This window comes from Belonocnema kinseyi, chromosome 3, assembly GCF_010883055.1.
Source record: "Belonocnema kinseyi isolate 2016_QV_RU_SX_M_011 chromosome 3, B_treatae_v1, whole genome shotgun sequence".
Classification (NCBI taxonomy): domain Eukaryota; kingdom Metazoa; phylum Arthropoda; class Insecta; order Hymenoptera; family Cynipidae; genus Belonocnema; species Belonocnema kinseyi.
This window is the reverse complement of record NC_046659.1, coordinates 77814802-77836804: the sequence shown is the minus strand read 5'-3', so window position 1 is coordinate 77836804 and position 22003 is coordinate 77814802. Positions and strand designations below refer to the sequence as shown.

General features: G+C 32.3%; 1 protein-coding gene across 1 annotated transcript in view; it reads left to right on the top strand.

The window, feature by feature from the left end:
* LOC117169017 (DNA mismatch repair protein Msh2) overlaps positions 1–22003 on the top strand; it is a 66622-nt gene that overhangs the window by 30404 nt on the left and 14215 nt on the right. Inside the window, exons 6-8 of the mRNA XM_033355069.1 lie at positions 7825–8013; positions 8138–8523; positions 14249–14463. Of these exons, the coding sequence (XP_033210960.1) occupies positions 7825–8013; positions 8138–8523; positions 14249–14463 (790 nt within the window). The remainder of the gene's footprint in view (positions 1–7824; positions 8014–8137; positions 8524–14248; positions 14464–22003) is intronic.

The window sequence follows — 22003 nt, the reverse complement described above, 5'->3', positions numbered from 1 at the left end:
TCCTGCGCTTGGGTCTTCTTTGCTCGAGCCAGGGTTTGAGCGGAGAGACCATCGCCCCGTCTTGTGAGATATAATGCACGGGAGTGGGCGGCTGTCGCGGCGAAGCCGCTCCAGTCGCGCACTCACGTTTAATAATCTCCCCGAAGAATGATCGGACTGGAAGAAGTTGTTGTGCGTTAACCGTTTGGGCATTGTTACACAATCTGAGAGAAATTTGACATGACTGGAATTTAAAGCGACGTTAATTATGTGTGGAAAAAAGCCTGGAAGCGGGAAAAACCACAAAAATCAGTTAATTTATTTTTTGAAGGAAAGATGAGAAAAGAAGAAGGGAAGGAGGTGGGGGTATAGGGACGAAAAAAAGGAAGTTTCTGGTAGCATCGCGTGTTTGCGAAATGGATCAAAATTATATTTCCCTAGAGAGGAAATATGTCCAAAAGGTGATACGATGCAGATTCGTAGAATTTAATGGCTGTTTCTTTTATATACTCTGAAATGTATGGTAGTTGAAACTCTCTGTGAAGGGCAGAGTTCTTAGTATATTTGGGGGTTTTTGTGATACGTCTGAGAAATTTATTTTGTATGATTTGAATTTGATTCATATTACTTTTTGACGCACCTTCCCATATTGTACATGCATAAGTGAGGAGTTCTGGACAAGAAGGCGACAGGCGCTCGAGAACGAGTGAAAGTATTGTCCAGACTGTGACGTCAGGCATCAAAAGTGAAATTCGAAATTTGAAAAAAACCAAAAATATAATTAGATATCTCTTGAAATATGAACCTGAGTCTCCATTTACAGTTTTTCTCTCGGGCTGCAAATTTTCCCGTAAATAAATAAAAACTGACTTTTTTTTAATTGAAAAAACCATGTTTTTTCACGTTCAACTCGCCGTAAGTAATTCGTTTATCAACTAATCAGCCAATTTCTTTTTGAGTTTTATTCGTGACACTATAGCCGCGGCTACAGTGCCCAAAAAGGGTCAAAAGTTAATTTCTAATGGTTTTTTTTAATCCGAATGAAAAACCACGTTTTTAGACTTTCACATTAAAAAAATGAGCGAGGAAGTTTGAGCTACGACAAACTTCAAGCGAACGAATTTCCCGCCAATGTATTGGCCAACTTTTTGGAAAATCTCAATTCGATTTGATTTTTAGTTCCATAATTACAACGAGTTTATTACGAGCTCGCGACGCGACACCACAGGATTTTTTAGGGGACGCCGCCTGAAGCCTGAAACATCGTCCTTGCCCATCCTTTCTTTTGTCCACTCGCTCGCACTAGTCAGCGTTCCGGAGGCGTCCCCTGAAAAATCCTGTGGTGTCGCGTCGCGAGTTCGTAATAAACTCGCTGTAATTTATGGAACTAAAAATCAAATCGAATTGAGATTTTCCAAAAAGTTGGCCAATACATTGGCGGAAAATTCGTTCGTTTGAAGTTTGCCGTAGCTCAAACTTCCTCGCTCACTTTTTTAATGTGAAAGTCTAAAAACGTGGTTTTTCATTCGGATTAAAAAAAACATTAGAAATTAACTTTTGACCCTTTTTGGACACTGTAGCCTCCGCTAGAGTGTCACAAATAAAACTCAAAAAGAAATTGGTTGATTAGTTGATAATCGAATTACTTATGGCGAGTTGAACGTGAAAAAACATGGTTTTTTCAATTTAAAAAAGTCAGTTTTTATTTATTTACTGGAAAACTTGCAGTCCGAGAGAAAAACTGTAAATGGAGACTCAGGTTCATATTTTAAGAGATATTTAACTATATTTTTGGTTTTTCGAAATTCGAATTTCACTTTTGATGTCTGACGTCACAGCCTTGACAATACTTTTACTCGTTCTCGAGCGCATGTTGCCTTCTTGTCCAGAACTCCTCAAGTTATGTTTGGTCGGACAAAAATTTTGTAGATTAGGAGTCTGTATTCGGGTTTTAGACTCGAGTGTCTATTAATAATGGGACTTAAGCGCGAGAGAACCCCGAGAGCTTTCCCTTTAGTTTCATGGATATGCTGCTTCCAATTAAGACGTTTATGAAGTTTACCCCCGAGGTATTTTACGGAATTTTTCCATTCTATTGGTTCGTTAAACATTTTGGGTGGATCAATTTTAACTGGTCTTATGACTGAGAAAAGAATTGATTCTGACTTTGTTACGTTTATTTTTATTCTCCCTAGTTTAGCCCAAGCCTCGATGACCTCAGGGATGTCGCTTACGTAGATAATAAAGAAAACCGGTCCTAGAATACTGCCTTGGGGCACCCCCGCTCGGATGAGTTTCTTTTTTGAGAGTGTCTGGCCTATTTTGACTGAGAATTTTCTGTTAGAAGGATAAGAGTTTATAACGAGGATGAGCCCTCTTGGGAAATTGTAATTTATTCGTTTTTTTTAGCAGTCCTACATGCCAGACACTGTTCAAAGCTTTTTATACATGGAGAAAAACAGCTCCAGTATGTTTTCTTCGATTGAAATTTAAGCTAATGGCTTCGGTTAGCTTGAGCATCATGTGCTGCGTAGAGTGACCTTTTCTAAAGCCGTATTGTTGCCGTTTAAGGATGCTGGTTTCCTCGAGGTGAAAGTTTACGGGAGTCAGTATTATTTTTTCAAAGATTTTGCTCATTGTATTGAGAAGACTAATGGGCCTGTAGCTGGTTGGATGATATGGATCCTTGCCTTTTTTCTCAAAAAATAAAATACGAGATATTTTCCAAGATTCAGGGAAGTAGCTTAGTTGAATACAGGCATTGAAAATAAGAGCAAGGAGTTTTAGGCAAGAGATGGGAAGCTTTCTGAGGACTAGATTTGTAATTGATCGGGGGGGGCCGGGAGCTTTTTTATTCCTAGTATTTTTTATTTATTTGGTTAGTTCCTTATGGGTTATTTTCTTGAATTTATCAGTGTTTGGGATTTTGAGAAATTAGGAAACAATTTTTTCATATTCCGCAATGTGCTGAGGATCGGATGGCTCGTCATGTGGAGCGAAGTTACTTTCATAAATTTCCGCTAGGAGATTTGCTTTATCAATAGGAGGGAGCACGAACGTTTGGTCTGGATTTTTGAGAGGGGAAATATTAGTTCGCGGCTTTGTTAGGGCTTTAGTCATACGATATATAGAATTATCCTTGATTTGAAGTTTACCGACTTCTTTATTCCAATTTTTGCATCTGTGCTCTTGAACTTTAATTGCAATAGTTTTCCGAAGGTGGTTAATGACTTTTCTAAGGATACAGCTTTTAGTTTTTTAATGCGTTCGGCAGAGTTTATTGCGAGTGTGGATAAGGTCTTCAATCTCGGGGCTGAGAGGTGGATCGTATTTGTAAATGGTGGTCTGAGGGACTGAAGTGCGAATGGCAGTTTTTATACTAGAGGTAAGATTAGTTATGGCTTCGTCGATGTGGCTAGCGTTTGTTGTGGAGGTTTAAAAATTAACAAGTGTTTCTAGGGTCAAGTTGAATGTTTGCCAATTAGCTTTTGCAAAATTATAGCGAGGCGTAACCGGAGCTTTTTCGCAGTTTGTAAAAAGGCTTAGAAGAACTGGTCGATGATCTGAGTCTAATTCGTTAATGGTGCAAGTGTCATGAGTATAGAAGTTATTTTTGGTAATTGCAAAGTCAATAAGGTCAGATTTATGTTTGGTGTTGTGAGTGTAAAAAGTATGCGAGTCTGGTGCTGAAACTGAGAGATTCTTATCATTGATGAATTCGAATAATTGTTTTCCAATTTTGTTAGTTGTTCTGATATTCCAAGCTAAGTGTTTGGCATTTAGGTCCCCTGCAACAATTACTGAGGGTGCAAGCTTAAATGTTTTTTTGTAATAATTTTTTTTAAATTTGCGGGAGGGAATCTGGTAGAGCGAAACGATGGCGTACGGTTTCCCGTGAATTTCTATTTGTATAGCCGTAGTTTCAAGGGCTTCAAGCTCGGGAATTATCAGTTCGTGGTGCTCAATGTTTTCTTCAATTAAGATCGCAGTACCTCTATTAGTGTTATTTCGATGTAATTTGTAGCCGCGAACTAGATTGATATTTATGGTTTCGCGAAGTAAAGTTTCATTTAGCAAGAAAATTGTTATTTTATTTTTGTCGAGGTACGTGACTAATTCATGCCTTTTTTAAGGATACCTTGAGCATTCCAAAAATTATTTTTGGAGTATTGTTATTGAAGATGGCCATTTTTGATAGCAAGTGAAAGTATATTACTTATAATCTCGGCGGTTGAATTTATAGCTTAGGTAATATTTATTTTTCCTCCCATAATATCAGTTGTTAAGGTTATTGCTCTTTTTATTAAATTTACAAGATTTAATTTGATATCCTGAGAGGGAGTATTTTTTGTGGGAACAATAGTTGGAGTGGTTTTAATTTGTGGGCCTAGAATTTTCTTGGCGATAGGTGGCTTAGCGCGTGTGCTACTAATTTTCCTTGTTTTAGATGGTTGCACAGTTTGAGGTTTGGTCACATGCACTTCTGAAGTAGATGCGGCGGCAGCGCTGTAAAGTTTTAATTTTTCTTGTGACTGGACTGTGACTGGTGGGTTGTGTTCACGAGTAGGGTTTTCTTTCGGTGCTGCTTGTGCCGCTGCTTTATTAGGAGCTGTTTTTTTTTATTTCTTTTGGAATTATTCGTTGAAGGTTTTCTTGAGGCTTTTTTAAAGGCAGAGCAACCTTTGTAGTTAACGGGGTGGTCCCCAGCACAGTTAGCGCTGGTGGCAGGTGATGTGGTATCTTTTTTGCATGCGAAGCTCTGGTGCGCGCCACCGCATTTCACACAGCGTGGAGTGGCGTTACACACGTCAGGGACATGATGAAATCTTTGGCACTTGAAGCATTGGGAAGTTTCCTTGGGCTTAACATAGGGCTCCACATTTATTTTAATATATGCAATAGATTGCAGGTTAAGAAGTTCTTTTGTTTTAGTGGTATTCGGGACCGTTTCCAGAAGCATTGGTAAGGCTTTCTTGATTTGTCGGTTTCTCATGCGAGCAAACTGACGTAATAGTGAACCCTTTCTCTTGTAGTTCGGAGTGTACTAAATCCTCCGGGTACGCGATGGGGATCTTCCTGATAACTAGTTTGATAGGTGGAGAGTCAATGCTTTTATATAAATAATATTGAAAGCCTTGTTGCTCTAGATTTCAAATATTTTTTCGATAGTCTTCGATAAACGACAGGCGGACGAAATAAACATCTGAGCCAAGATTGTAAACTACTGGTTTAAATTGACATGAGTCTTTTAAAAGTGTATGCAGGACGGTATAGGGGTGATTAACCTCGTCTACAATAATATTTATTGGGGGTCTAAACACATGGGAAATAAGAGGATTTTTCGCGACAGTAGGGGAATAAATTATTTTAAATAAAATTAATATATGTACCTTTACTACTATTAAATTAAAATTTAAATGCTTCAAATTCGTAATGTTCCCAATAAAAATATGAATTTTCAACCAAAATGATGAATGTTCAACTAAAGAAATTATTTTTCAACATAATACTTCAGTTTTTAACCTAGCTGTTAATTTTAAAGCTAAATAGACGAATTTTTACATTCTCATCATTTATGATTGAGAAAGTATTAGAATTGTCGGAAATTTGACATCACACTTTTTCAACGGATCTCCACGTTTCGAGACCCATTGAATCGGAAAATCAGGTTTTCACAATGGCGTCTGTCTGTCTATCCGTCCGTAAACACGATAACTCTCGAAAAAAATGAACAAATCAAATTCATCTTTGGCACACTTTTTTTAGGTCTTAAAAGAAAGGACGAGTTCGTGAACCAGCCATTTTTGATAAAAATTCTAAAAGTGAGCGCATTTTGAACATTTTTGAGACCACTTTTTTCTGAATTTTAAAATTCTATGTACGGATATTCATAGTATTAAAAAGAACAGACAATTTGTCCTAATGACTTTTTTCGATAAAAAGAAAATTCTCAGAGTTATGGCGTTTTCAAAATTTGTTTAATGAACCAAAAATCAAAATTTGAAGCAGAAAAACGCACGATATGAAAAAAGTCAAGAGAAGAAAAACATTTATTTTTGAAAGCTCTAAAAGATTATCTTAACAAATTTTTGGATTTTCTTTCAAAATCGAAAATTCAAATTTTGATTGCACAAAAAATAATGGAAAATAAAAAATTCCATTTTGTGGACAAACTATGTAGGATACGAAATATATGAATTAACAAAAATGGTTATCCCAAAAAAGATCAACAGTTTAGTTAAGAATCACCTCTTGATAGGACGCCTACTTTTTGTTTTATTCGTGAAAAATAACGTTGAAAAAAAATAAAATTAAAAAAAATGTGTGGAGAAACGACGAAAGTTACGAGAAAAAAATCCAACAAAACCTGTTTACAAATGTCTGTCCGAAATCGAGCGCGCAGCGCGAGTGTCACGATGAGAATGAGTACCTCAAAGTCTATAGAGCTTTGAGAAAATAAATCTTTGACTATAGTTTATTAAGTAGACAATTCAGAACATGAAGACGCATATAAATACTGTCATCTAAAAGAGATCTTTTTGATCAAGTTTTTTTTAAGCATTCCAAATGCAAAGAATAAATATTCGAGCGCGAAGCGCGAGATTCAACCGTCGCGCGCCCTAGGCGCGCTCAAACTTGCGAGCGAAGTGAGCCGCGCACGTAGCGCGCGATGAGAATGTGCCCGCGAAGAGGGCAGATTTTTTATCAAACAATTGAAATTGCAATCCGAAAATATGAATTTTCAACCAATAATTTAAATTTTTAACCAAACATTTTTATTTTTAAGCTAAAACGAAGGGCTTTTTTACGAAACACTTTATTTTCCAACCTGAAAATATGCATTTTCAGTCAAGAAGGTAATTTTCAACACGACAGTTGACTAGCTACGGAAAAGTTAATTAGCAACCAAAAAGTTAATTTTCAACCAAAATGGAACTACTTTGTTGAAACTTCCCATTTTTGAGTTCAAAATTAAATTTTTTAAGTACAAGTTTACTTATTTGGATGAAAATGAACTTTTTATTAAATTTTCATATTTTCAGGTTAAAAATTCAACTCTTTTGTATAGAAAATTCAGCTATGAAAATTCAATATTTCGGATGCAATTTTTTTTTATTGACTTAAAAATGGTTCTTTATTGAGGCTTCAAGTAGTTCTGCAAAAATTCGCCCATTTTGGTTCAATTCAACTCTTTTTTATTTTAAATAAAAATCTTTCCTTGGTTAAAATATCAACTTTTAAATTTTTTTAATGTGAATTCATATTTTTTTGTTGAAATGTTGCAACCACTTGTTGGAAGGTCGAACCACTTTTTCAATTAATAAGAAACAGTAAGATTTGATGACGGAATCAAGTAGTTATTTTAAAATTAATATTTTCTTTAAATGCAAATAAGATTATTAAAAATATAAATTAAAACTTAATTCGACCATGCTCAAGGACCAAAAAAGGCCGTTTTCTTTAAAAAAATTTTGTTTTAAAATAAATTTTTCCCCTCATTAAATTTTTTGTCGTCAATATATTTATGGGTCATTGAATATGGTTATGTAGTTTCAAATTTCAGAAGAAGACAAAAAAATTATAAAAGAAGGAAGAAAAATGTTCAAAATTTAATTTGGTTTCTTCAATCTTCGGGGGGGGGGGGGGGGGGGGCGACCACCTTAATTGCCCCTATCTGGATCTGCCCTCAATTACCAGACCGTTCAAATGAAAAATGATTGTAGATTTGAAGTTTTCGGAACTATTATCTTAAAAGTTTTAATATTACCTGGATTGATTCGTTTTCAAATTAATTCCAACTATTTAAGTAACTCAAGTATTGTTTTGTTTATAAAATTTGTTTAGCTCCTAGAGAGAAATAACGTGGTGATTACGCTGAGGAAGAAAAGTGAATTTTCAAGCGACACGATCGTACAGGATTTAAATACACTCATCAGATTCAAAAAGGGACAACAAAGGAATGTCCAATCGTTTCCTGAATTTAATTTGAATCTGGCCATGTCTGCGACAGCTGCGATTATAAAATACTTGGACGTGAGACTTTTTTTTTGATAGAAATTGTATAAATCTATTCTATCGCTGTCTAGGACTTTCAATTTTTAGTCCCTTACTTTAGAATCCTACGGTTAAAAACTTAAGATACATTTTTGTTATACAGTTAACATCAGACCAGGGATTTGTTAACCAATTTGTTCTCAAAGAGGTGGAACAATCGCGATACATAAGGCTCGATAGTGCAGCCATCAAAGCCTTGAATATCGAGCCGAGAACAGATTCACAAAATCCTAATACTTCTGCGAGTATTTTAACCTTGTTGGACAAGTGCAGAACTTCTCAAGGTCACAGACTTCTCGCTCAGTGGATTAGACAGCCACTTCGAGATTTGGCACTCATAAAGGAAAGGCATGACATCGTCGAGATTTTGTTTAAGGACAATGATTTAAGGACCACATTGAGCGACGATTATTTGCGTCGAGTACCGGATTTGCAATCTCTTGCGAAGAAACTAGCGAGGAAGAAGGGAAGCCTTCAGGATGTGTACAAGTAAGTCTCTTTAGTCCACTATGTTTATGTTTATTTATTTATTTACTGCACTATGTGGAATATTTGAAACTTTTTTTGAGCGATGACACTGATTGTACTAGTATATAAAAAAGAATTTGAACTAAAGACACTATGTTATCATAGTCAGGGTGGCGATTCGGCCACCCTGACTATTCGGTTAGAAATTTTCATTATTGGTTGAAAATTAATATTTTCGGTTTAAAATTTCAATTGTTTGCTAAAAATTCGTTAATTATCTGAAAAATTAATAGCTTGGTTAAAAGCTTAACTATTATGTTAAAAAAATAATTTTTTTTTATTATTGAACATACATCATTTTAGTTGAAAATTCATATTTTAGCATTTAAATTTGAATTTAATAGCAGTAAAGGTACATACATTAATTTTATTTAAAAGAATTTATTCCTCTATTTTCGTGAAAAAATCCTCTCATTTTCCATGTGTTTAGACCATTTTGGCCTCTATGAGCTGTAGTCCATCATAAAGTTGTTTTTTATTTGAAATTACCAGGGTGGCCGCTGGACCGGGAAACCGGGAAATGCCCGGAAATTTTTTGAGATCGGGAAAAACCGGGAAATGAAAGTGCATTTTTTTTACCGGGAATTTTACAAATTTGTAGAAGAAAAATCTGTCCATGTTCGATTTCAACAGTTTTTAAATAACTAGTGGAATTGTTACATTTTTTAATTATGCTATTATTCAGCTTACAATGCGTAATTCTAAATTTTTTTACTTTAAAAATTTCCATTAAAAATTTGTATTTCTAATTTTGCATTTTTAATTTAAAGAATTTTAAAATGTTGTCTTAAAGACTTGAACAAATGAAAAATAAAAGCCTTTGATGTTGAAAATGTATGATAAAAAAACATTTTTATTTAATAAATAAATTTTTTTAATTTATCTGTACTCTAAGTAATAAAAAGTGAACAAAAACGAGTTGACAAAACGATTTTAAACCAGTTCAAAATTAAAGAATTTTCAGATTGTAACGTTAAAAATTAAGCGGTTTCAATTTGAAAGTCTTAGTCATTAAACAAATGCGAGCGTGTGACTGAAAGTTTATTAACTATTTTTAATTTAACAATAACTTCATAATAATATATTCTTAATTAAAGGATTTTATTAAATTATAATATTATTTCAGTTTAAAATATACAATTTTTAACCCATTCAATTTCAAATTTTAAATTAAAAAAAAATTAATTATTTAATATTTAGCAATATTTGAATTTTTATTTAAGACAAGTAAATTGAAACCAAATATTTAAAAGTAAAGAATCTTTAACTGAATTGTTTAATATAGAAAACCTGGAATCGTTAAAATTTCGAGGAGCCTTTAAACTTCAAACGTTACAATTTTAATTGTTATATTTGAAAAATGATTAATTTGTAAGTAAAAAATTAAATTTTGATGTAAAATGTACAAATGAACATTTTCAGAAAAATTTTTTGTAATTTTAAGAGATATTTAAGGGTTTTAGAAAGATTAAAAATTATCATGCAAATTTTAGAAAGTTTTTTTAAATCTTCTAGAATCTTTTTTGAAAATTTTGTTTAAATATTTGAAAAACTTTTTAAATATTCTCTTAAAATTATTTTTCGCAATGAAAAGTTATTTTTAATTTTCGTAGGAATCTGAAGAAAATGTTTTTATTGTTCTGAAGCCTTTCACAATTTTTGAAAAGAAACTAATTTTTTGTTTAAAATCTGCGACAATCTGCATTTTGTTTTATATTAGGCTATCATTTCAAGTTTTACATTAAGTTTGAATCTTTTCAAAACTTCTACTTATCTCTTAAAATTACTCAAGTTTCGCCTACAAATAATAAATGTTCAATTGTTATTTATATATCCAATTTGTAAAGAAATTTACTAAAATTTTCAGGATTTTCTAAAAATTGTAGAAAAAATTCAATTCATTTTGATAGATATTTAGAAGTTCTGAAAAAATTTCAAAAAAATTTTTAATTCAAAACCAATTTAAAACTATTTAAAAAGAAAATAATTGAATTTCCAATTTAAGAAGTATTCAATGAAAATTTTTCCATATTTGATGTTTCTAGCTTAAATTTCCTTGAAATTATATAATTTTGAAAATTTTAAAGTTCATTGATTGATTTTTTAATTCAGAGCATTTAAAATGATAACGTGGATTTATATTTTTTTATATTGAAAAATGTTAATACATTCAATTTTATACGCGTAAATTGTTGATCATTTGAATACTAAATTTTTGAATTAAAAACTCTTAAATTTTAATTTTAAAAGTTCAAAATTTAACAGTTCCACTTTGATTACATTCATTTAAAGCTAAGTTTTTAGTACCTCAAGTGGAAAATTTTGTAACTTTAGTGTTCCACTTGTTTAATTTCATTAACCGTGAAAAATGTTTGCGACCCGGGAAAAAACCGGAAAATGACCGGAAAATGACCGGAAATTTATTTCGTCCATTAAAACGGCAACCATGAACTAAAAAAATATTTTTTTACAAAAAATGAAATAATTTAACTTTCAGTTGAAAAAATTAATTTTCAACCAAAAAAAAAGAGATTTAAAAAAAATAGTTCAATTTTCACCCAAAGAGATGAATTTTCAAATAAAATTATGAATCTTTAACTTGGATGGTTAAAGTTTATATAAAAAGATGAATTCTTAACTAAAATGAAATTATTTAACTAGACCACAAACTTTCAACAAATTTTCAAGAAGGTGATAAATTTTCAAATAAAATTGCAAATATTTAACTGGAATATTTTAATTTTCAACCAGAAAGATGAATTTTTAACTAAAATGATGAATCTTTAACTAGAATAATTGAACTTAGGACGAAAAAGTTTAATTTTCAACCAAATAAAGACGAATTTTGTACTAAAAAAAGATAACTTATAAACCAAAAATTGAATAAAAGAAATTTGAGTAAAAACATGAGTGTTCGACCAAAGAAATAAATTTTGAACTAAAATTATAGAACATTAAACTGGAATAATAGTTTCATTTTCAGTTTAAAAAACAAAATAATAATTTTCAACCAAAAAAACATTCAAAGAAAAAATTAGTTTTCAATCAAACAGCTCCTCTTTCAACAAAGAAATGAATTCTTTAATTAGAACGATGAATTAAAAAAAAAATTGTTAACAAAATAGTTTAACTTTCAGCCAAATAATTTTATTTCCAACCTGAAAGATGAATTTTTAACAAAAATTTAGAATACTTAACTGGAATACTTGATTTCGTAACTTTTTTTGTAAGTTCAAATAATTTTGAAGCAAATACTTAAATTAACCACTAAAAAATATCAATTTTCTACTAAAACAATGAATCTTCAGCTGAAATAGTTGAATTTTTAACAACAAAAAATTCGTTTGTACTAAAAAAGATAAATTGTCAATCAAAATCAATTTTCAACTAAAAATATAGAATATTCAATTGCATAAGTTAAATTTTCAGTTAAAAAGATTAGTTTCCACAAGAGTACTAATTTTATATTTGAAAAAATATATATATTTAAATTTTCAAACTAAGCGATGAGTTTTTCACTAAAATTGTAAATCTAGGATAATTCAATTATTGACCAAAAAGATGAATTTTCAACCAAGAAGATGAACTTCTAATTCTCAACCAAAAAAGGAACAAATTTTCAAAAAAATAGTTCAATTTTTGGCAAAAAATTTCTTTTCATCTAAGAAAAAAAGTTTTCATCAAAGAGCTCATATTTCTACTAGAAAATTAATTTTTAATTAAAAATATGAATCTTCAACCAAAAAAATTAAATTTCAAGAAAAGAGTTTAACTATCAATCAAGTAATTTTATTTCCTACTTAAAAGATAAATTTTTAACTAAATTGATAAATATTTAACTGTAACGCATGAAATTTTAACCGAAAAGAAGGGTTTTTATACAATAAGATTTGCTTACAAAGAAAAAGATAATTTTCTACAGAAAAAATAATCGATTTTTAACCAATTTTTCAGATTTTCAACGAAATAGTTGAATTTTCAATTAAAACAGCCAAATTTTCGTCAAAATTTTTGTCGTCTCGTGGCTAGAAAATCTTTCTCAGTTAAAAATTCAACTCTTGTTGAAAAATCGTATTTATTTGTTGAATGAAACTATTTTTGATGAAAAATTAAAAATTTTTTTTAGTTGAAATATCAATCATTACATTTTTCGTTGATGATTCATCGTTTTTGGTTGAAAATTTAACAATTTGGTTGTAAATTCGTTTCTTTCTGGTTGAAAAATTAATTTTCAAATTGAAACTTTAACTTATCCAGTTGAACATTCTAAAATTTGGTTTGAAAATTACTATTATTTTTTTTAATGAAAATGTAACTTCTATTTTTTGTTGAACATTTCTCTTTATTAGTTGAATATTTATATTTTTGGTTAAAAATTCAACTATTCCAGATGGAGATTTGTAATTGAATTTTCAACAACAACAAAATGTAACATTTCATATTTTAAATAAAGAAAGATTTTCATTTTAAATCAAGAAGAGTAGAATTGAACCAAAAAGACAAATTTACAATAAAATAGATTGCACTGTTAAGCAAAAATATGATGAATGAATGAATTGTGAATAGAAAATAAGATAAATTTTCAACACAGAAGATTAATTTTCTACCAAATAATAAGGATTTTCAACAAATAACATAAATTTGTAACCATTTAGTGGAATTTTCAACAAAAAAATTAATTTTCTATCAGAAAACACAAATTTTAAATAAAGTAATAAATTATTAACCATTTAGTTGAATTTTCAACCAAAAATCTTAATTTTCTACTGCTTTCTACCAAAAAATACCAATTGTCCACAAGTTACACAAATTTTCTACTAAATAATTTAATTGTATACCAAACTGTTGAATTTTCAAAAAAAGTTAATTTCAAATCTAAACAGATTAATTTTTAACCAGACAGTTTCTTTTTTAACCAAAAAAGGTGAAATTTCTATAGAAAGAGATGAATTTTCGAATCAAAAAGGTGAGTGATCAACAAAATAGTTGAATTTTCAACTGAAAAAATGGTTAGGCAATAAAGAAAAATGAATTCAATCAATTGCCGTCTTTATTTAATCGACTAAACTGCTTTTATTGAAAATAAACATATATTTTTGTTGAAAATTCAACTACTTGGTTAAAAGTATAACTAATTTTTGAATAATTAATTTTTTGGTTGAATATTCATCGTTTTAGTTACAAATTTATATCTTAGGTTGAAAATTCGTTTTTATTTTGTTGAAAATTGATCTTTTTAGATGAAAATTCAACTTTTTGGTTAAAAAGTCATGTACTTTGTTGAAAATGCAATATTTTTAGTTAGGATATTAAGAAATTAAAGCATTTCAATTTGAATTTAATACTATTACATATTTAAATTAATATTAGCTAAAAGAATTAATTCCCCCATTATATTAAAAAAAATAATTAAAAAAAAAATAATAGAAAAGCTTTGAAATCGGTATCACCAAAAAGAATCTCTTTGAAAACGGCCTTGTTTTCTCTTGACTTCAATTTCTGTTTATGATCTTAAAGAAAAGAATCGTAAACTTATAAAAAAGAGGGAAAAGTGGAAAATTTACTCAAAATTCTCGATTTTAGGTGTTTAGGGAATTTTTTTGAATTTAAAGGGTAAAAGGGGGATTATAGCTCTTACAGTTCGTTTGAAGTTTCATATATTTATTTTTTACTTTTCTGTATCTAGAATCTGGTTGTGTGGTAATAATTTGCCGCAAATGCTCGAGAAATTGTCTAACGCGTCAAACGTGGCTGCAATGAAAGCTATGATTATCGATCCATTGGAGGAACTAATTCGAGATCTGGATAAGTTCCAGCAGATGGTCGAACAAACGATCGATTTGGAAGCGGCTGAGAGAGGAGATTTTATGGTGAGACCTGATTTCGACGATGAACTGAAAGGTATTGCCAAATAAAAAAATTGTTATATAAAATTAAGTAACAGCGTTTTTTTCTTTATTTGTAAAAGTAGTTTTACATTACTGGATTTAACTCTTTCTTTGAAAATTTATTTATTTTTGATTGGAAATTAATTTTTTTGCATAAAAATGCATCTTTTTCGTTTTAATTAAATTATTTTTTTATTAAAAATTGAAATCTTTTTTGAAATATGAACTATTACATTTTTCATGGAGAATATATATTTTTGGTTGAAGATCGAACTATTTTGCTCGAAAATTAACTCTTTTGGTTATAAATTAATTGTTTTGTTAAATATTTATCATTTTCATTTAAAATTCATCTTTTGGTTGAAAATTGAGATATTTCATCGTAAATATCTGATTTTTTGGTTAAAAATTCTTATTTCCTAAGTGAAAATGTAACTATTCCAGTTAACTATTCGATTTTAGGTACAAATTATATTTTTTAAGATGAAAATTCATATATTTTGTTGAAAATTGGTATTTTTTGGTAGAAAATTAATCTTCATGATTGAAAATACAGCTTTCTTCTTAAAAATTCAACTATTCGAGTTAAATATTCATAATTCTTGTTGAAAATTTATCTCTTTAATTTAAAATTGAACTATTATATTAGTTGAAGATTTGTCATTTCAGTTCAAATTTCATCGTTTTCTCTAAAAATTGTTAGTTAAACCTTAATTTTTTAACTGAAAATTTAATTATTTTGGTTCTAGTTTAAAAATTAGTCCTTTGAGGTTGAAAATTCAAGCATTTCAGTTAAAGGTTAATTTTTTTAGTGAAAAAATCATCGCTTTGGATGAAAAGTGAATAATCTAGGTCTTTTTAGTCGAAAATATCACTACTTGGTGAAAAATTCATGTATTTTTGTTGAAAGTTCATCTTTTTAAGAGAAAAAACAACTTTTTTGTTGATAATTCAATAGTATGATTGTAATTTTTTTCTTTCATCACTGCCAAATATTTCTTAGTTAAGAATTCTACTCTTGTTTGACATTTCTATAGTCTGGTTGAATTAGACTGTTTGACATCAAAAATAAAATCTATTTTCTTGAAGATTAACTCTTTTGGTGAAAATTTATTTTTGGTTTGAATATTCACAATTTGAATTGAAAATCCATCTCTTTGGTGGAAAATATAACTATTTTTTAAACTGAAAATATAACTATATAAAACGAACATTGAAGTGTTATCTTTAAAATTAGTTTTTTTACGTTGCAAATTAATTTTTTTAACCAAAAATTTAACAATTCCAGTTAAATATTTTAAAATTTTGGTGGAAAATACACCTCTTTGGTGGATTTTTTTTTTTTTTACTAAAAATTTAACTATTCTATTTTTTGCTGAAAATTTATTTTTAGGGTTGCAAATTCATTTTTTTGGTTTAAAATTTGATTATTCCTTTGAAGACTCGTCATTTAAGTTGGAAATTCATCTTTTTCATTAAAAATATTAATAATGTAATCCTGCACAGAATTTTAAATGTATAAAGAAAACATTCAATGTTGATAATATATGTAAGAATACATTGTAATAATATATAATTTCCCGAAGCTTTCTAAATTAAATATATTAATGAAATCCCCAGGAAGTTATACCATTAAGAAATGATAAGAAATGTAACATTTTTCCTATTATGTTTAAAAATATAATAGAAGTTTTCTAATTTAAAAAAGGTGTTTAAAGTATTGCCTAGAAATAAAAAAAAAACATTATTTTTATGTAACTTTGAATGAATTTCAATTTTTTTAGTCATACAAATGATGAAGTTACTTAATGTAAGTAATAATGGAAATTCACCAGTTAAATTATCAGTTGATTTTTAAATTTATATAAATGTAACCTTGAAAAGATTCATGAGAAAAAAATATTTTTGAATGTTTAGGATGAGACAAAAAAAATCTTGAAGATTTTAAAGACATTTTTTTATTTTATAGGGCCTTACAGAATATAAGGAAAAATTTGAGTCTTATATGCTTTCGGCCGATACACGGCATCCCTATGAGAGAAGCTATTGCTTATCCGCCTTAACCTTCCTATCTCTTTCTAGCCTCGCAGTCCCCCCTCTCTCATTCTCTCTCTTGAATGTTCACCGGTAAATGCGGCAACGCCGTCTACCTCATAGCGTTGAGTACTTCCGCCGCGTTAACATCTCTCTCTCTCTCTCTCAACTTCTGTTATATTTTCATTTGGTTCAGTGTTTCGAACTTTTGTGTTTTGGTGCTCGGGCTTTTTAGTGTTGTACAATGTCCGATTCGAGGGAAGAAGGTGCTGAAAAGGTTCGCGAAAGTGAAAATCATGAAAATCGTGAAAATTCACCCTTCTCACACAGTGCATCCGAACGACGCTGCTGACAACATTATGACGCCAGTGAGGACGAGAGCATGGCCTCAGCAAAAAGACACAGATTCAGCTTCAAAACTCAGCTACAGAACATGCAAAACCAGATTAATTCCTTGGTTAGGCTGCTTTCACAAGAAGCTCAACCCCAAGGCGACTCTCAGAGTTCGACGTCTAGACCTTCACAGAACGCCAGAGTCCTGCACTTCGGAGACCTGAAAACTAATATTGATGAAAAGAAGGCTACACGACCAGCTAAGAAGGAGCGCCTGGAGGCCCTTGATTCCTTTCAACATTTCAATTCTCCGGAGTGGAAGGACTTCAGATTTTCGAAGGCTTTGAGGGATTTTATCGCTTCTCCCGGTTTCACCGATCTAAAGGTAAATGAAGAACTTTGTCACCTTGATAGAAAAAAAGGATCCTTTCTTAGCGACTGACAGGGTCCTCGCCGGTTTGTCCAATGCGTCTCTTGAACAGAAGGAACTTTTGAGATCGAGTCTACAATCCATCATCGACGGGTATTTCTCGAACCCGGATATCCTCAATCCTGATACACTGTTCGACAGTTTCGAATCTCTCTTTGGTCCGGAATCTCAGATCCAGAAAAACTTCGACCAGATCATACAAGCAATTTGTGGCAAGAAAGCACAGTGCATAGAGGCCAGAAGGGAGCATCTTCTTTCCGAGCTACGGAATAAGAACGTCCAGATGGCTCTTCGCAAGGTTCCTCCCAGTTCCAAATACCTTTTTGATAAGGGCGATGTCTTTGCTTTAATCCAATCTTTAGGTGGCTCTTAATGTTCCTCCTACAGAAAAACAATGGAGGAATCAGGCCGATTTTCGACTTACGAGGCCTCAACAAACATGCCAAGGTAAGAAAATTGTGATTTTTCTCTCACCTAAAGGTTCCAGATTTTCTCCAAGATGGAGACTGGATGACTCGCATTGATTTGTCTCTAGCCTTCCTCCGCGTATCGATAGCAGACTCTCATCGATGCCTTCTTCGTTTCGTCTACAACAAGGAGCTGCTTCAGTGGACGAGCTAGGCCTCTCCGCTGCCCCTCATATCTTCGCAACCATTTCAAACTGGATTGCAGAGGTTCTACGATCGCGAGGTATGAGGGTAGTCGTATACCTAGACGACTTTCTCCTCGTCTCTCAAGACAGGAGCAAACTAAAGACACAAATCCTCGAGGCAGTGAAACTGCTGGAATTTCTAGGCTGGAGAATCAATCGGGACAAATGCGTTCTGAACCCTGGTCAAACGATTGAATTCTTGGGCATTCTTTGGAATACCAGGGACAACCTCATGAACCTCCCGCAAAAGAAGGCTCAGAAGATTTTGGTGCTATCCCAAAGGTTCATCTCCCAAGGACACTGCTCATTGAAGAATCTTCAACGTCTACTAGGTCGGCTGAATTTTGCCAATTTCGTCGTGCACAGAGGGCTACTTCATTGCCGCCACCTTCAAAGGTTCTTGACCAAATTCCGACAACACAGAGCACGGCAGAAGCTCGCAGTTATTCCTCAGGTGATCCAGGAGCTGACGTGGTGGCAGACAGCCATATCTTCTTCTGCCCCTTTACACAAAGCACCCATAACGAACTTTCTCACAACCGACGCTGCAGATACAGGTTGGGGAGCCCAGCTCGACGGTCTCCACATTTCCGGCCCATGGTCCGAGTGTCAGAAGAGCTGGCATTTCAACAAAAAGAAATATTCGCAGTTCACGCCGCTATAGAAAGTATGTCTCCTCAACTTCAGAACGCTCACATTCTACTGTAGACGGACAACCGCACTCTCGTAGCTTACGTCCAGAAGGAAGGAGGCACAAGGTCTCTCCAACTCCTGGACCGAACCTATCAACTTCTCAACACTCTTTACAGAAGGAACATCACCCTCTCTGCGGTCTACCTACCAGGAAGATACAACGGTACTGCGGACCGACTATCGAGGGGAAAACCCCTCCCGGAGTGGTACTTGCTACCCTGGGCAACGAAGAGCATCTTTGCCGAATGGGGCGTTCCAGAGGTCGGTTTCTTCGCGTCAGCAAGGTCAGCAGTAGTCAAGTAATATGTATCGCGAGACTGCAATGATCGTCACGCCTTATTTATAGACGCCTTCAGTCAGCCTTGGCACTGCAAGCTCGGATGGCTCTTCCCACCACCCTGCCTCAAGCCCAGAGTCCTCGCTCACCTAAACGAGTGCAAAGGACAATTCCTTCTAGTAGCGCCAAAGTGGGAACAGACCTTCTGGATGTCCGATTTATCGAGCAGGAGCAAGGAACCGCCACTAAAGATTCAGAACTTAGAGAGCTCCCTGATCGACACAACCACGAACCAGCCTCCTTAGCAAGTGGAACGTCTCACACTCCAGGTTTGGAGAATTGGGTGTGGCAGGACCTCGTTAGAGATTGGTCCCCTAAGGAACAAGAATTGATCCGAAACAGCTGGAGACATTCAACCCTCGAGACATATAAGGCTCCGATCCGAAGATGGCTTCGCTGGTCTGAGAAGATAGGGGTGAACCCAAAATCTTCTCAAGGTCAGAACGTGGCCAGATTTCTAGCGGACTTATCAATTACCGAAGGCCTGGCCTATAACACAATTCTCCTTCATAGAGCTGCCATCACTACCTTCTGCGCTGGTGGACCTGCCTCAGACGCATCTACTGACTTCCTAGTTCGACAAACCCTCAAGGCTATCTCGATTGCTAAGCCTCGTGAGATCAAATCCCCTATCTGGGATGCTCGGATTCTTCTCAACTGGCTAGCTAAAATTACGGATACCTTATCTTTATTTGAGATTTCCAGACGGACAGCAACCCTACTCCTATTAGCTTCTGGACGGCGAATTCACGATCTGACACTTTTAAGAATATCAAAAGACTACCTAGAGAATCGAGAAGATGAGATAGTTATGTGGCCAACCTTCGGCTCTAAGACGGACCGAGCTTCTTTTAGATAGTCGGGTTGGAGGATTTCCAAGCACCCGAATATCTGGCTATGTCCTATCACATGGATCAGAACAGTGCTTAAAAGGTCACAGGAAAGAAGAAAAGATTCGAAAGTCGATGCTCTTTTCATAACCATCTATGGAGACGTTAAACCTGCGTCTAGAACTGTCATCGCGAATTGGATCAGATCAGTCCTTAAGGAAGCCGAAATAGATGCCTCGCCAGGAATTGATGTTTCAAATGACAATCAGCTCGATCCTAGTTTATCTTTTCCGAAGTTTACTCCTATTTAAAGAAATGCTGGAGATTAGTCTAATAATTATAAGTTTATGTTAACGAATCGCCTCAGTTAAGGTCAAGTTTAATATTTCTTCTTTACTTGTTTACGTTATGGTTTACCCCTTTTTGTTCAATAATGTAGAATTCTATCCATGGACAATAATAAATATATATCAAAGTCTTTCTACGAAACTAATGAACCCTTTCAAATTATCACATAGCGTTGAGTTCATCAGTAGATAACAAACACGTCTCTCATAGGGATGCCGTGTATCGGCCGAATGCATATAATTCTAGCGTTTTGAATTACAACAAAACGCGTATTATGTGCGAGAAGCCGATACACGGCATCCCACTAAAGGGTCTTACTGGATGAGAGCCGCTATGAGGTAGACGGCGTTGCCGCACTTACCGGTGAACATTCAAGAAAGAGAAAGAGAGAGGGGGACTGCGAGGCTAGAAAGAGATAGGAAGGTTAAGGCGGATACGCAATAGCTTCTCTCATTGGGATGCCGTGTATCGGCTTCTCGCGCATAATACGCGTTTTGTTGTAATTCAAAACGCTAGCATTTCGAAAATATGTTGAGGACTTTTAGTTTTTAAATATTTCTAATTTATTTACAACCTATTAAATTCCTAAAAGTGTTTTTAACTGACACGTATTTATCCTAAAATCTTGAAAAATCATTCAAAATATAAAAAAACTGCCTTATAATCTTCTCAATTTCTCGAGGAATTACAAGAATATTTCAGGGTGGCCGCTGGACCGGGAAACCTGGAAAATCGGGAAATGACCGGGAATTTTTTGAGACCGGAAAAAACCGGGAAATGACAAGAATTTTTTTTTACTGGGAATTTTCCAAATTTGTGGAAGAAAAATTTGTCCACGTTCGATTTTAACAGTTCATAGACAATTAGTGGAATTGTTATGTTTTTCAACTTTGCTATTATTTAGCTTACAATGCGTAATTCAAAATTTTTTTGCTTCAAAAATTTTCCATTAAAAATTTTTATTTTTAAACATACATTTTTAATTCAAAGAATTTTTAAATGCGTTCTTAAAAACTTAAATAAATACAAAATAAAAGCCTTTGATGTTGAAAATTTTGGGAAAACAACTTACACGGTTTGAATTTGAAAGTCTTACTCATTAAACAAATGTGAACGTGTGACTGAAAGTTTATAAACTATTTTTAACTTAAAAATAACTTTATAATAATATATTCTTAATTAAAGGATTTTATTTAATTTAAAATATTGTTTCAGTGTAAAATATTCAATTTTAACCCATTAAATAAAAAATTTTTATGAAAAAAAAGATTGATTATTGAATATTTAGCAATTTTTGAATTTTTATTTAAGACAAGTAAATTGAAACCAAATATTTAGAAGTAAAAAATCTTCAACGAAGAGCCTTTAAACTATGAACGTTATAATTTTAATTGTTGTATTTGAAAGATTTTTAATTTTTAAGTGAAATTTTTGAATTTTTATGTATAATTTACAACTGAACTTTTGTAGAAAAAATTTGAGTAATTTTAAGAGATACTGAAGAGTTTTAAAAAGATTAAAAATTAACATGCAAATTTTAGAAAGTTTTCTTAAAATCTTCTAGAATCTTTTTTTTGAAAATGTTGTTTAAATTTTTTAAAAACTTTTTAAATATTCTCTTAAAGTAATTTTTCAAAATGAAGTTTTTTTTAATTTTCCTACAAATAATAAATGTTAAATTGTTATTTATACATTCAAATTATAAATAAATTTTCTAAAATTTGCAGGATTTTCTGAAAATTGTAGAAAAAATTCAATTTATTTTGATAGATATTTAGAAGTTCTGAAAAAATTTCAAAAATAATGTTCAATTCGAAACCAATTTAAAACAACTTCTAGATTTCTCAAGACTTTGAAGTAAAATTTTGAAACTTTCCAGGGATATTTAAACAATTC